The following is a 13701-nucleotide window of genomic DNA, read 5'->3' as shown; positions in this document are numbered from 1 at the left end:
TTTTTCGTAGTAAGTGACTCATCTCTTTGAAGTTTGTTTTTGTCAATGCAGATTCAATCACGTTTTTAGGCTACCCTCCTTGGCTAAATATGTGTGCAGTGATGCTCACTTGATTCAGAGAGTTGTTGTCATTGGAGCAGCTATGATTATCCCAACAAATTCTCCATATGGAATGCCTCAATTCAGATTGTTTGGGTGGCTGCTTGTAGAGTGTAATAATGCATTGGAGATGGTTGATTTCTAAAATACATTTGCAGTGTGAACACGTGGCTGCTATTAGCCCACCAGTGCTTGGATGAACACATCTGTCTACTTAGCTCATCACTTTTGATGCATCAAATAAACCCAAAGACATCCTTATATGGAGCCTCCAGTTCCACAAATAGAACTTAGAATTACAAATCAACCAAAAAGTTATTTTAGTTTCAGATCAAACCTGGACAGGGATTTTGGTTCAATCGCTTTCTCCAATGTTTCCCAGCCATTTTGAGACATTAATTTTGTTGAGACTTGATTTGGATCGCATGTGCTTGCCTTGAAAAAGTCCCCATTGGCATTGGCTGTGAGCTATTTCTGAATATCAACCAGGACAAGAATAAAACTCTATTTGTAATCCACATATAACTGAGTTTATTATTTGTATCGACCTGCAATTGATCCTAACAGGATGAAAACATGTATTTTATGAAAAGCTGTAGGTTTTCCTAAATCTTGGATACAGCCTAGTAACATACTCACAATCCTACACATCTTTCTAGAGGTATGCACAATAGTGTCAATGCAAACTTCGATATACATTTGCATCTAGCTTGTCTGCTTTGACCGTGTTGGTCATTTACATACACAATAATGTCATGACTGTGTCCCTCAGTGAATTTCAGGTTCAGATCATTGTTGTTTAAAAGGGTCACAAACATTTATTTTCAAATCATGCTCCATTTCCTTCCACATCACAATATACCTGAGCTGCAAGAAGATCTGCATATCCACATCTCTATGTGCTCCAGATTACACCCTATATATTTGCTTGGTTAGTTCTTACATATGACAACTATTTTACTTTTGTAACATACTTAAACAATGATTGTCCCATTTAAACAAATCACTATGTGTATTTAAAGCCTCTACGTGATCATTATCTGCCTTCACATTCCAGTGAAATACATTGGTTTCCAAAATATTTGAAAGGTTCCTATGTGAAATGTAAAATCAAAAGTGGACATTTTCTTTGATCATATTGTGATGAATTGGACTTTGCCTCGCAGGTGTACAAGTCAGCAGGGACAAAATGGCTTGCTTAGCCCTCACACTACTACAAACCAAAAAACAATGCAATCATAAAGATAAAACAGGGACAGCAATGAGAAATACCTCCTTTGCCATTTGTGGTAATGCAGGCTGAGGGCATGCTTTACTTCTAAGAGGGGTGTGAAGGGTGAACCAGTAGTGACCCAAACAACACAGTGGGCCTCATTATGAATCAGGCGTTAAGGGGTTAACGGCGCCGTAAACGGTGCCAACCCTTAACGCCTGATTATAAGGTCCCTTAGCGCCATGGTGATTTTAACGCCTGCTTTTTGCAGGCGTTAAAATTCATGGCGCTAAGGGACCATGGCGCTAATTACGCCACCGTAATTTACGGTGGCGTAATTAGCGCCTTCCCCACTCCCATTATGCCCTATGGGGCAAAAATGGGAATGGGGAAGGGTAAAATGGGAAATGGGGATTTACCGCCCCATTCACCTTGGAATGGGGTGGTAAATCCGCCATCCACCATGGTGTAAACATAGTTTACACCATGGTGGTAAGGGTACGACCCAGGCGGTAACTTACCGCCTGGGTCGTAATGAGGCCCAGTATCACAGTCCAAAATAAAGGGAATGCCCAATCCATGTTCGATAAAAATATAAATACTTTAATAACACACACCATCTGCAAGGAGAACAAAGAGGAATTACTGTAAAAAAAAAACACCCCAGAGGAAAAACTGAGTAGATGCGACAAGCTGGAGAAAGTAGTACTTCGAGCTTAGTTCCAGGGGTGGCAAGTAAGGTACTACCAAAAAGGATATCTTGGTGACAACAGGGACAATTGTGACCTAACCATTCGACCTGGGAGGGGTGGGTCGGGGGAGCATTCAATGTCACAGTATCAGAATTCAGTTCTTGGTTTGCTGATGCATCAGATCCAGGTTGAACGTTGATGTAAGCTCATCAGGCCCAGTCAGGCACGAAGGATAGCGGAATCCCTGGCAGCAAGCAGGCATTGAGCAGGGTGAAATGCGTGGGCTCAGTGCAGTCGAACATTGGTGGTTCAAGTGCTGTAGGTCGGAGAGGTCCCAAGAATGCTTGGCAAATGATGCTCCAGTAGGTTGAGTTTATAAAGTGGTGATCAAAGGAGCATTGAGGCGGAAGCAATGAGGCAGCAGTTCATGGCCTAGCTGGGCTGGTAACCTCCAGGAAGAATCCGCAGCAACCCTCCAGAGATTTGCATTGGTTTCAGGCATTGAGCAGATGCTTCTGGCCTGGTAGTTGACGTGCTCTGCTAGGACGCGATTCCTTGTCAGAATGATGCAGCTGCAGTGCAATCATTCGGCTGGTTGCAGAAATGCAGATGCCAGCACCTTCCCTCTCATTTAAGATGCAGGAATCACAGAGCAACCGATTTGCTGGCCCTCCAGTTGCTGTGAGGCCTTCGGTCAAGGACAGGATACTCTACTTCAAGGTCTGCTGATTCGGCACAGTAGATCTGTTGCAGATTGGTTAGTCCTGGTCCACAACACTGGTCACTCCTGATAGTCCCTGGAAGTGGTGTGGAGACAGATCATCCTTCTGTCTTGGACGGCTCCCTCTTCACCTCCGGCAGAGTGCTTTGGACACTGCAACTGTCCAAAAGGAATCCAGGTGAGAGTCTGCAGAACGTCTCTTCAGCCTTTAATGATTCTCAGGGAACTGAAAATATTCTTTTGAAGTGGTGCAAGACTCCTTCTTTTAAGGGCATAAGTCCCCAGGTGAGTGGTCTGAAGCTAGCCAGCTTTCAGGGACCAATCCCTGCTCCTTTCGGGAGTAGATCTTGCACCCAAAGTGCTTTGCTCCTGGGTAGTGGAGAAGACAGGAAAGGGAACGAGAGGCAGCTAGAACCAAGATGGTGGAAGGCCTCTTTCTTTGTCCAGAGCACTCATGCATATCCTACTCCCACCGATTACATCCTACTGACAACAAAAGACCTTTAACCATGCAGCACCCTAGTGTGAGGCTACTCCTCCTGAATGGGTGTGCTCCTGTGATACCTGGGCTCAGGGCCACTGCTTGTTGTGTGGCGGTCTCTGGGGGAGGGGATTACCAGCCATCACAAGGCTGGGTCTTCTGGGTTTCTGTCCTGCAGAGTGGCAGTACTGGCACTATTTACTCATATATGAGACATTCCCTATTCGCCTTAATACACATTCCCTTTCACAGCAAAGCTGATTCACAAAAGCTGACACATATGCAATATCAATTGGTTTGTGGTGGCCACGATCATAAGTATTGCCATGCACTATGTCTAAATTCAGGCATTGCTTATTCTTAAAGATGGCCCTACCACCATTATAGGGCATTCATAATCGCTGTGTACAGGGGGCATATCTTAAATGCCGCCCCTGTGCAGCAGTGACTTTGCTGACACAGCAATGGTCGAGTGGGCATCCTGTGACATTTGAACCTGCTCTGCATCACGAGCAGAGCGGGTGCTCCGGATCAGGCTACTAATGTAGCAGGGCACAAGTGCACTATGCGTTTGCCATGGAGTTGCAAGAAAAGGTGATCTGGTTAGTAGATTGCCACTTTGGAGAAGGAATCACAGCATCATTTTAGGTGCTAAAAATAAATAAATATTAAAGCCACGGCTTAAACCTTTGCCAGATTGCAATTCATTACATATATGTTCCATAAAGAAAGAAAAAAAAGGTATCTTTGTTTTCCGTTTTACTCCCTGAGAGTGCACATCCATCACTCACAAAGTAATAATTTTTGCCATGTGGTATTGCCCACTGGAGTGGGTAATATCCGATTTTCATTTACCAGGGTCCCAGTTAAAGGCTAGAAAGCAAGGACACTATAGTCTGCTTCCGTGGCCTCTGAGGATAAGGAAAAAAAAGCTGCACACCAGGGAGATCTTTTTAGATGAACAGAAAATCATATGTGCTCCAAACCCAAAAAGTTTGATCATAAACAAGTTACCAAACAATAGACCACTTTTCATTGTACATGCTGGCTATGTAGGGAGTGACTGGAGAAGAACCAGATGAGAAGCACACGAGCTGCTGTATGAGAGTGGAGGAGGTAAGTACATGAACAATTTCAAAAAAAGGCGAGTGCGGACCCCATCCCTGTCTGATAGATGGCTGCTACAAATCCTAATTATTACCTTAGAATCTGTGCTGAAATAGAACAAGATTAGCATCACTACTATTGCCCCACATGGATTACAAAAAAGAATTAACACATGAATAATTGTCATCATGAATGACCTATGACAAAAAATACATGTAACATGATCCAGTCTCCTCACGGTGGATAGTGAAAAATAGGAAACAGATGCGGAAACCAATCCTGATACCTCAAAAGATGGGTTCCCTGGACTGTGGTGTTAACCAAGTTGAGTCTTTGATTAGATGGATATGCACATTACCATTAAAAAACCATTTCACACCATTCTCTTTCCGGAGCCGTGTCAATGCATTTACATAGGGCATTTTTATAGCGCTTATGGCTAAGCACTGTACAAGAGTTACAAAATAACCAGAACAATAAAGAAACATAAAAAGAAGACAATCCGTAAGTAATCATTTTACAAATGGTTAGAAGAATGTTAATGTTCCTAAAGTTTATCTTCAAGAAAATAAGTTAAGGGAGAATAAGAAAAAAAGTATGTAAACATGACTGGGCATAGAAAGGGTGGGGGATGCTAGGAAGAAACGAGAAGTGGATCGAAGGGGCCCAGAGAGGGCATACATGGAGATACATTGTAGAAATAAGCAGGAGATAAGTCATGGATGCATTTCAAACAATGTATAGATAGCAGAACTGAAGATGCACAGGAAGAAGAAGTCATCAAAACAAAGCCAGGAAGGGCAAATATGGGGAGCAGGTAGGAAGACAAAATAGAAGGGGGGTGGCAGAATTAAAAATAGAACTCACATGGGTATAGGACATAGGCCAGCAGGCCGAAAAAAAGTGAGGAATATTATTCAAATCAGAGAATAATTAGGATGCGAATAAGACAAGGAAACATTGTGATGATGTTGTTATGAGGAGAGAAGGGGAGAAGGAAAGTGAGGACAACAAATAATAGCAAGGTTATGAGCAGAAGGAGAGAGAAAATTAAGAGGAATGTGAATAAAAGAAGGAACAGGACAGCACATCTCAGATGTGGGTGAATTAAGATGGATAAAATATGTGAGCATCCAAGACTTAATGGCACAAACACAGTCAGAGATGGAAGAATGGATTTGATAAGAGAATGATGGAATGGCAAAGATTTTAACGTCATCAGCTTGGAAGGAACAGTTTAGAACGAAAGAGAAAATAGTGAAAGAAAGAGGTATAGAATGTCAGGGAAATAGTGGAAGTTTAAGAACTGAACATTGAGGGACACCTAAACATAGGGGGAAAGTGTCATTACAGATCACAGAGAAGGAGCAATTGGGAGGTAGGAAGAACACCAAGAAAGAATAGAGAAGAATAGAAGATCAGGTTATAGAACTAGCCACCATGTCAAATGCTGTGGATATGTCTAACAGAATAGGAAGAGCTGATCATTTACAATTAGGGGAAGAGGTGAGGAAGATAGAAGCATGTAAAAGTGCAGTTTCAGTAGAGTGAGCTGGACAGAAGCCACAATGAAGTGGGAGAAGATGAGAGTTAGGATAAAGTAATTGACATCATTGAGAATGAACAGCCTATTTGAGAAGTTCAGGAAGAGAATAAGTGAAATAGGGTGGTAGTTCAAGCGGATAGGATGATACAATTAACGTTTTTTAAGGATACTGTTGCAGGATGTTTCAAGGGAAGAGAAAAAAGTCCAAATGGAAGAAAAGAATGCATGTGAAAAGTCAGCTACAGAAGGAACATACAATAAACTGAGGATCAGAGAGCAGAAGACAGGGATCAAGATGAATGGCAGTAAAACGAGGTTCTGGAATAGGAGGCATTTGACACCTGGGAAAGATGGGAAAAGGAAAAAAAATAAGATTCAAGAAATGGAGACTTTGAGGAAGCTGAGCAAAGACACAGAGGTGAGAGAGGAAGACAGATTTTCCATATTAAAGTAGGAGGTGAAATCAGAAGCTTATAGTGAAGAGTTCACAGTAGGATCAGGAGTATACAGGACCAGAAGATTCATAAAAAGTAATATAATAACGAAAGTGAAGAGTGAGAGGTGTTATGAAATTGATCGTACATGACAGTGCAATCACACATTAAACACCTGAATTAGAAGACACTGTCCTTGAAATAACAGTAGATTGAAATAATAAAAACACATATTTTAGATATTTAATATTGCTCATACTTACCTCTAAGGTGAATATGATCACTTTACTGAGATCATTTTTTCTTAGTAGGATCATCTTAAACAGGAGGCACAGTATATAGAACAGTTTGCGTTAGATACAAAATAGGGGAAATCTGAACTGGATGGGGTGTGGAAATACAACACTCAGGGTATTCTAGACATCACCCTGTACAGTTGTTATTCACATATATCTATCACAAATACGTATCATTTGCAGCATATTAAGGTAAGACGATTTTGACCAGGGTTCCAGTTTGCCATGTGAGCAAATTGACCTCACAATGATGTGATTACATCCAAGAATGGGGGATAGATTTAGAAACTGTAGTTCACTAATGAATGTTGTGTTTTTTGTTCAGTTAACATATTGGCAGAAAATGTTATGAAACAGGGATACCATATCACACTAGAGTGTTGACAAATACAGTGTATCATATTTACTTCAAGGAAATGAGTCAATGATTGGAGGTAAAGGCAGATTTGGATCTAATTAGAGTTGTGGGTGTTCCTTCACTGTCAATGTAAACATGTATTTTTAATTGCCACCTTTTGATTTAGTTTGTGGGAAATCTGATCAAATAGGCAGGACTGAAATTATCTTTAAGATGGGAATTAATAGTTCAGAGAGCAAAACAGATCATGCAGATATTGTCCTTGCTAGGCCGCTAGAACGTTTCAGATCACAATGTTCCCTTTAGCATTTCAAATGTCTTTTCATCCTGATTTGCGAAAAAGTAGTGCATTCTCTTGGGCAATGAAATCTGGACATTGTTTTTAATTTTGCCAATATTCAGAATGATACGATCATTACATTATCCAGTAAATCAGAATATATCAGTCTAAATACGAGAAAAAGTAACATGTTTCCCTCATATCATGTTTCTCTAAATTATGTTCTTTATTTATTCTTTATATTGTAATGGACAAATTATGGCATGCCACTTTGTGATTCATTCTGAGAGAACATTGTTATTGACATATGTTACTATGCAATATTACTTAAAGGCTGACAACATATAAAACATGTCCAATTTACATGCAAACATTTAACTAACAATCTACCTGACCAATGCATGCAACCGTATTATATGTCATGGAAGCTCTACTTTTGTCTTGTAACAGACTTTTCCTCCACAGATTTCTACAAGCAAATGCATCACATACAATTTTACTGGTTCCCTCTCTCGTAACATGTGAATGTTTTTACCTGTGTGGGGGTTTAGAAGAATGCTGCCAGGTGGAATGCCAGCAGCATCAAGTGGAAGGAGAATGTAGCTGGTGTTGCCTGGTCCCACTTGGCCACTCATCCCATTTTCTGAATAAGAAAGGCTGCCGGTCGAACATGATGCTAATCCAGGGACAAGGGATGAACTTTGCAGAGGTTGATGAGTCCTTGAAAGAGATCCTGAGGAGCCAGCACTGCTGGAAGATTCAGAGCCTGCACAAAATGACAGAATTGTTACTAAAAATGTTTTCTCTTATTCATTGTAGGCAAAGACAAGTGACACTGTCATGACGTATCTTGACTAAGGCTAAATGACACATACTCTTCATCTTTACAGTACACATTTGTTGTAGAAGAAGACATTGCTAGTCAACTGCATGAACCTTCCAATTAGTGGCCAAATGTATGCAGCGGCTAACAAAGAGAGTTCAATGCAAATCCTGAAATAGAAATCATGTGGCACAACAGAATGTATGATTTCAGCAGAAGCATGTTGATTCATTTACTTTGGGATGCTCTTCTCTGCATTCCAGACTAAAAACAGTGTTGATTGTGGCCATACACTGGCACAACAAAAAAGTGTTGGAAGCCAGAGTGCCAGAGAATAGAAGCTTTTCAGAGAATTACTAAACTCACCAATCATGTAGGCGTGACAGGCAGCTACACTAGCTTTAGTTACTATTATATTTCCTACCAAATGAGAGGAAGGGAACTTGTGAAGTGCTTTGATATGTACAACTCACTTCAACTCCATTTCAAATCGCCTGTGTAGCGCACAAAACGTGCTCATGTTTTTTTATTTAATAATTAAACTTTCATCGGCACAATACGAGAGAGGAAGTGACAAAAGCATGACCAAAAATACATTTTTCTTTGACTGTTCACAATATCCTTTGAAAGCAGACAATGGGTGGTTATTCTGCTCAAACTGTTCACAAATCATGCTCCTCCCCCAATCACCTCCACCTCACAACCTGTAACAAAAGGGGTCCCACAAAGAGCATTCCTATCTCCCCTGCTCTTCAACATCTACCTAAACCCTCTGCCTGCACTCATCCGTTCCCACAATCTTACCTGCTACAACTATGCAGACGAGACCCAGATCATCCTTAAAATCCCCAGATCACTAGGCCCAAACTGTCCAGATCTGTCATCATGCCTCTCAGATAGTGACTGCAGGATGATGAGCAAACACCTCATCCTCAATACTGGGAAAATTGAAATCCTTGTCTGCAGGAAAACATTGCTTCTCCCCCAGCCTATTCACTGGACGCAATCTCTAGGCCCCTCCTCTTGCAACCTCCAACTCAGGAAAAATCTTGAATGCACACTGGAAACAGATTTATCCCTCTCCCAACAAGTCAACTTCATTTCCAGAACCTGTTTCTTCCACCTACGCATCTGAAGGGCATATCTTTCCTTACCTCTCCTAGTCTCATAGTTTCTCCACCATCATTACCATCCTTCTCTAACACTTGGACTATGATAACTGCCTTTACCCAGGCGCACCAGCATTCCAGCTAAGGAAACTGCAAAGAATTCAAAACACTGCAGCCCGCTTGCTCATTAACCTACCTCCCAGAGAAAATATCAGCCCTACACTGAGAGTCCTTCATTGGCTCCCCATTGGCCAATGCACTACCTTTAAAGCCATGTGCATCATTCACCAACCCATCCACAACACAGGGCCGAAATTCCTTCATGACAAAGTCACGCACTACCATCCCTCAAGGAGTCTCAGATCTGGCACAGCATCTCTCCGAGTAGTCCCATAATACAACTCATCCAGACTCGGTGGAACCTCCTTCTCTGCCCAAGTGCTGATCATCTGGAACTCCCTAGCCCTGCACATTCGCAACATTGACAACCACCTAGCATTCAGAAAGGCAGTCAAAACCTGGCTTTTCCCTCCCTCCTCTTGAAAACCTCCACCACCCTACATTCTCGACTGATGCACAGAAACGCTAACCCAAACACAACAACACTCCTATCTGCCAATATCCCATGGACACTGGTAGCTTTTGCAGTGGCACACTCTGACAAACTCTTCCTTCCCAAACACGACAAAACCTTTACCCACCCATACCCCACGTATGCCGGCAGCATTCACAGAGGCACACCAAAACAAACTATCGTCCTCCCCTCACCCCGTCCGTCATCCCTCCAGGCCCTCTCCCTCTGCTCAGACTATAATTCCAGGGAGACCATGAATAGTGAGACCTGCCAATCGCACTGGGGCAAAAAAATAAAAAAAGAACAATGCAGCCGTACTCCAGCCAAGCCTATGGTATGTATACCTTACCCGACATCTGTGGACACAGGCCAAAGGCACGGCCACCTATCCATGCACCCTAGAAGGCAGCTATGACTATGCTATTCCGGTCTCACAGCACTCATAGCAATCCACACTGAAACCCCAACGTACCTCAACACCTCTGCCATTAGTATACAGAGAGAACCAATGAAAAAATGTATTTGGTTTAGCTGAGCACACATTGAATCTCCAGAACCAGCACTCTATCCTAAATTACCAACAGCATCAATCCACATCCCTGACATACGGGCTGCTTATTGGAGCCTAGTCAGCCCATCTAAGTCCTAACTGTCAAAAATGCACAAAAGCATCTTTAATTTAAACCCTTGGAACCTCCTACGCATGTACTGCGGTCACCGAGGGCGTTCCAACCACAAAGCACATTGATGCCATACAAATGGGGAAATGGTGCTATATAAATGACAAATACAATACAATACAATACAATACAACGCCTGAATCAAGACAAACATGCACAAATATAGCATCTGTAATCAGCATGCTATCTAAGAATGGCAATGAAGACTTTGTGCAGGTGTGTTACAACTTGCTGCCCAGAGTTAACGAATCAGAGATATTAGTCAGATTTTAAAGGAATCTGATGATGTCAAAAGTGAGCATCTTGTTTGCATTTTAATTTTTAAATTTGCAATTGCTTTTTAGGGTGGCAACATATATTGCAACCTCAAACAAGGCAAGAACTTTGTGGCTGAGCATGATCAAAGTTATGCAGCGTGATAAAGAACAATATGTTTTGTATCAAACGTATATGTCTTCCCAGTCGACCTTTACTTATCAATGCAGGCTCTTAGTGACTGCCAAACGTGTGCTGGTAAGTGTGACACCAACATCGTTAAACTGATCTTGAGTCTGGATTACCAAGTTCTTCAAGTTTACCTACACATGTAGGGGGGGGTTTCCCTCAAGGGCAGTTCTGTCGTTGTTACATTAGATAACTACGGAAAGTTGTGGTTTTGTATGCAACTAGGATAGCTATACTTTAAGGATAAATAAAATATGTTATGGTGTAGATTGATTACTGAGTTTACTAGGTTACAATGTCTGTGCTCTCTTTTTAATGTTTTGGTTGGAATACAATAAACATTTTTTAAAACAGATAATTACTGATAGTTCTATGTGAATTACCTGTGTTAATGTAATCAGCTACAATTATTTACATTATTTTTCAAATGATTTTATCTTTATTCAATAATACTTGCCAACTTTAGGGGTAAGGTTTTTTGATTTCGTATACAACAATGCAAAACCATGTATTCCTCATCTGTGAGAATGTTTCCTACCAGCTGTATGCCATCTTGTTCTGGAGAGAACATATTTATGGTCACATTTTAGATTCAGAGTGAAATAGCAAGACTAACAATCACGTGTCACAAAACCCTCTCTTTAATGGTGTGCACATTATCGACTTTTACTGTTGTTAAGACATTTCTTGGAGAATGTGTCTTATTTCAAGACATGTTTGAACATGCTATATTTAGTGCATAAAATGACACTGGAATACACCATGGCAAATATACGTGAAGTGCTTTAAAAGGTTTTTAAGTGCTTCCCTATGAAAACGACTGCTGTGTAGGAAGTCATACACTTGCACAGATTGGAGCACTTTAGTATTGCATACGTGCTTAATACTAGTTACATAATATATTCTGTGTGTTTCCTGAAGAATTGCAGTGGCAGGTCAGGGTATTTCCACTGTTTCCTCATGATGTGCGGTCGGCTATGATAATAAACTAAGGCTCTTTGCTCAATGCCCTATACTACTTGTCATGATCACTATTGGGGGTGAAGCTGATGTCCACATCTTTATCTCCTAGAAGAGACACATTGAGGACACCTGTCATACAGTAGTTAAACAGATATATTATTCAACATCATTAACACATGCAACAATAGTTTGACTACACAACAATAAAGAAATCAGATAGGACCAGTGAATTGGAAAGCTGGACAGGGGCCTTTCAGCCCAGCCCTCTGCTGCGGCACAGTAGACACTGATATAACATTGAGCTCCACACTTAACACCTGAAGCCTTGTCAAGATGAACCTCCAACCTACCCTGTGTGGGTGGAGGGGATCCATAGTCGATTGACCTTTACCCTGTGTTTAAACTTCTACCTCTTCCTTTAGCAAGTATTAGTAAAACTTGCCTTCATTTCTTTTACATTGTTTACACAAAGCTATCCTGCTTTTCCTTTGGCCCAGGTATTGGGGGTTTTGACACATTGATCATATTTCGTCTATGTTCAAAAGTACGCCCACCACCGATTTGACTTGTCTCTGTTTATTCTAGAGAAGCTGTATTTTACATGTGTAAGCTCTGTCAACACGCAATGCATACTTTGCCCTGAATGCGACCCATTATTTCGGTGAGTGTAAAGACAGGGCAAACATCACCACTATCGCTGAGTGTGAGTAGAAATTCAGCTATACAGTATACGCTTGCCATGCATTTAGAATTGAATTCTAAAGACACATTGCAGTTGTATAACTTCCATAAGACTGGTGCGTGTTTAGAAACACATTCTAAAGACACACCATACCTTTTGAAGCAGTCTATATTTCTAATATTTTCACAACCTTGTAAAATGTGTCCATGCCTTGGTATTGCCAACTTTGTTTTGTTAGAGCATCGTATCCTACAACTATGAACTGCCCCATGCAGATATTGAACACATATGGTAAATCCGTCCAGTCTCAATACCTCAAGCTTTATTCTCTATACCAACCCGCATCGCAGTCCAGAGCTTTGCAATTTATCAATAGTAGCACACTGGCGCCAGGCCAAGTTTATCAAGTACCCATGACACTCCTTGACCAGCCTTCTGGCAAAAAACCTGTATGATGCCTTAAGGTTGCAAACATTGCCATGGTTGTTTTGATTAGAAGGCAAGACATAAGGCTGCTGCTGCAACTGCTTAAGGCTGCTGATACATCTGCACTTGCTATGTGTGTTAACCCAGGGTAAGTAATCACAATTGTTGAAAGGCAAAACACTTTCATCACATACATGTTAACAAAACGAGCACTGTTGATTTGGGTGACACAAGTACATCATTTACGGCACTCCTCGGGGTCACAAGCTGAGCCCTAAACACAGTTCATCAGCAGAAAGTGATGCACATGCCATGTAGTATTAGCCACCTGTTTTAGACAGTTTGCCAGTACTCCTGCTACTGGAAGAGCTGTCACCCCTTGTTAGCACAGTAATCCCACCGAAGCTTGCAGTCTTTGTTATGGCTGGCTTTAGGTTGCGGCTGGAGCTGTCCGAGTCCGTACTGCTCCATGGTCTCTGGTCTGCCCATTTCAAGTCATTCTCTGTACTACTTTGTCGACTTCCAGATGCCTTTCCTGAGCCGTCTCTGTTCCCCCTGCAGAAATGGAAAGAAGTGAGAAACAAGGTGATGCGGAAGGGTTAGAAGGCACAACAAATAGAGCAAAAGCACAGTTTAGATGGTATGCAATTCTTTGTACTATAACATATAACAATTGTTCACCTTAAATACTTAAGGAGAGGGCTAAACCAGTTATTAAAAGTAGACTTTTAATAACTTGTTCTGCTCCATTGTCTTCAATGGAACTGTAAACA

General features: G+C 41.5%; 1 protein-coding gene across 6 annotated transcripts in view; it reads right to left on the bottom strand.

Annotated features, from left to right (window-relative positions):
* Window positions 1-13701, bottom strand: part of ARPP21 (cAMP regulated phosphoprotein 21) — a 443564-nt gene that overhangs the window by 187911 nt on the left and 241952 nt on the right. For all 6 annotated transcript variants that reach the window (XM_069613189.1, XM_069613192.1, XM_069613193.1 and 3 more), the window contains 2 exons: window positions 13257-13483; window positions 7763-7993 (listed from right to left, as the gene is read on the bottom strand). In XM_069613189.1, coding sequence (XP_069469290.1) covers window positions 7763-7993; window positions 13257-13483 — 458 coding nt within the window. The remainder of the gene's footprint in view (window positions 1-7762; window positions 7994-13256; window positions 13484-13701) is intronic.

Source organism: Ambystoma mexicanum, chromosome 5p (genome assembly GCF_040938575.1).
Source record: "Ambystoma mexicanum isolate Mex_15411 chromosome 5p, UKY_AmexF1_1, whole genome shotgun sequence".
NCBI classification, from domain to species: domain Eukaryota; kingdom Metazoa; phylum Chordata; class Amphibia; order Caudata; family Ambystomatidae; genus Ambystoma; species Ambystoma mexicanum.
This window is presented reverse-complemented; position numbering and strand designations above follow the sequence as displayed.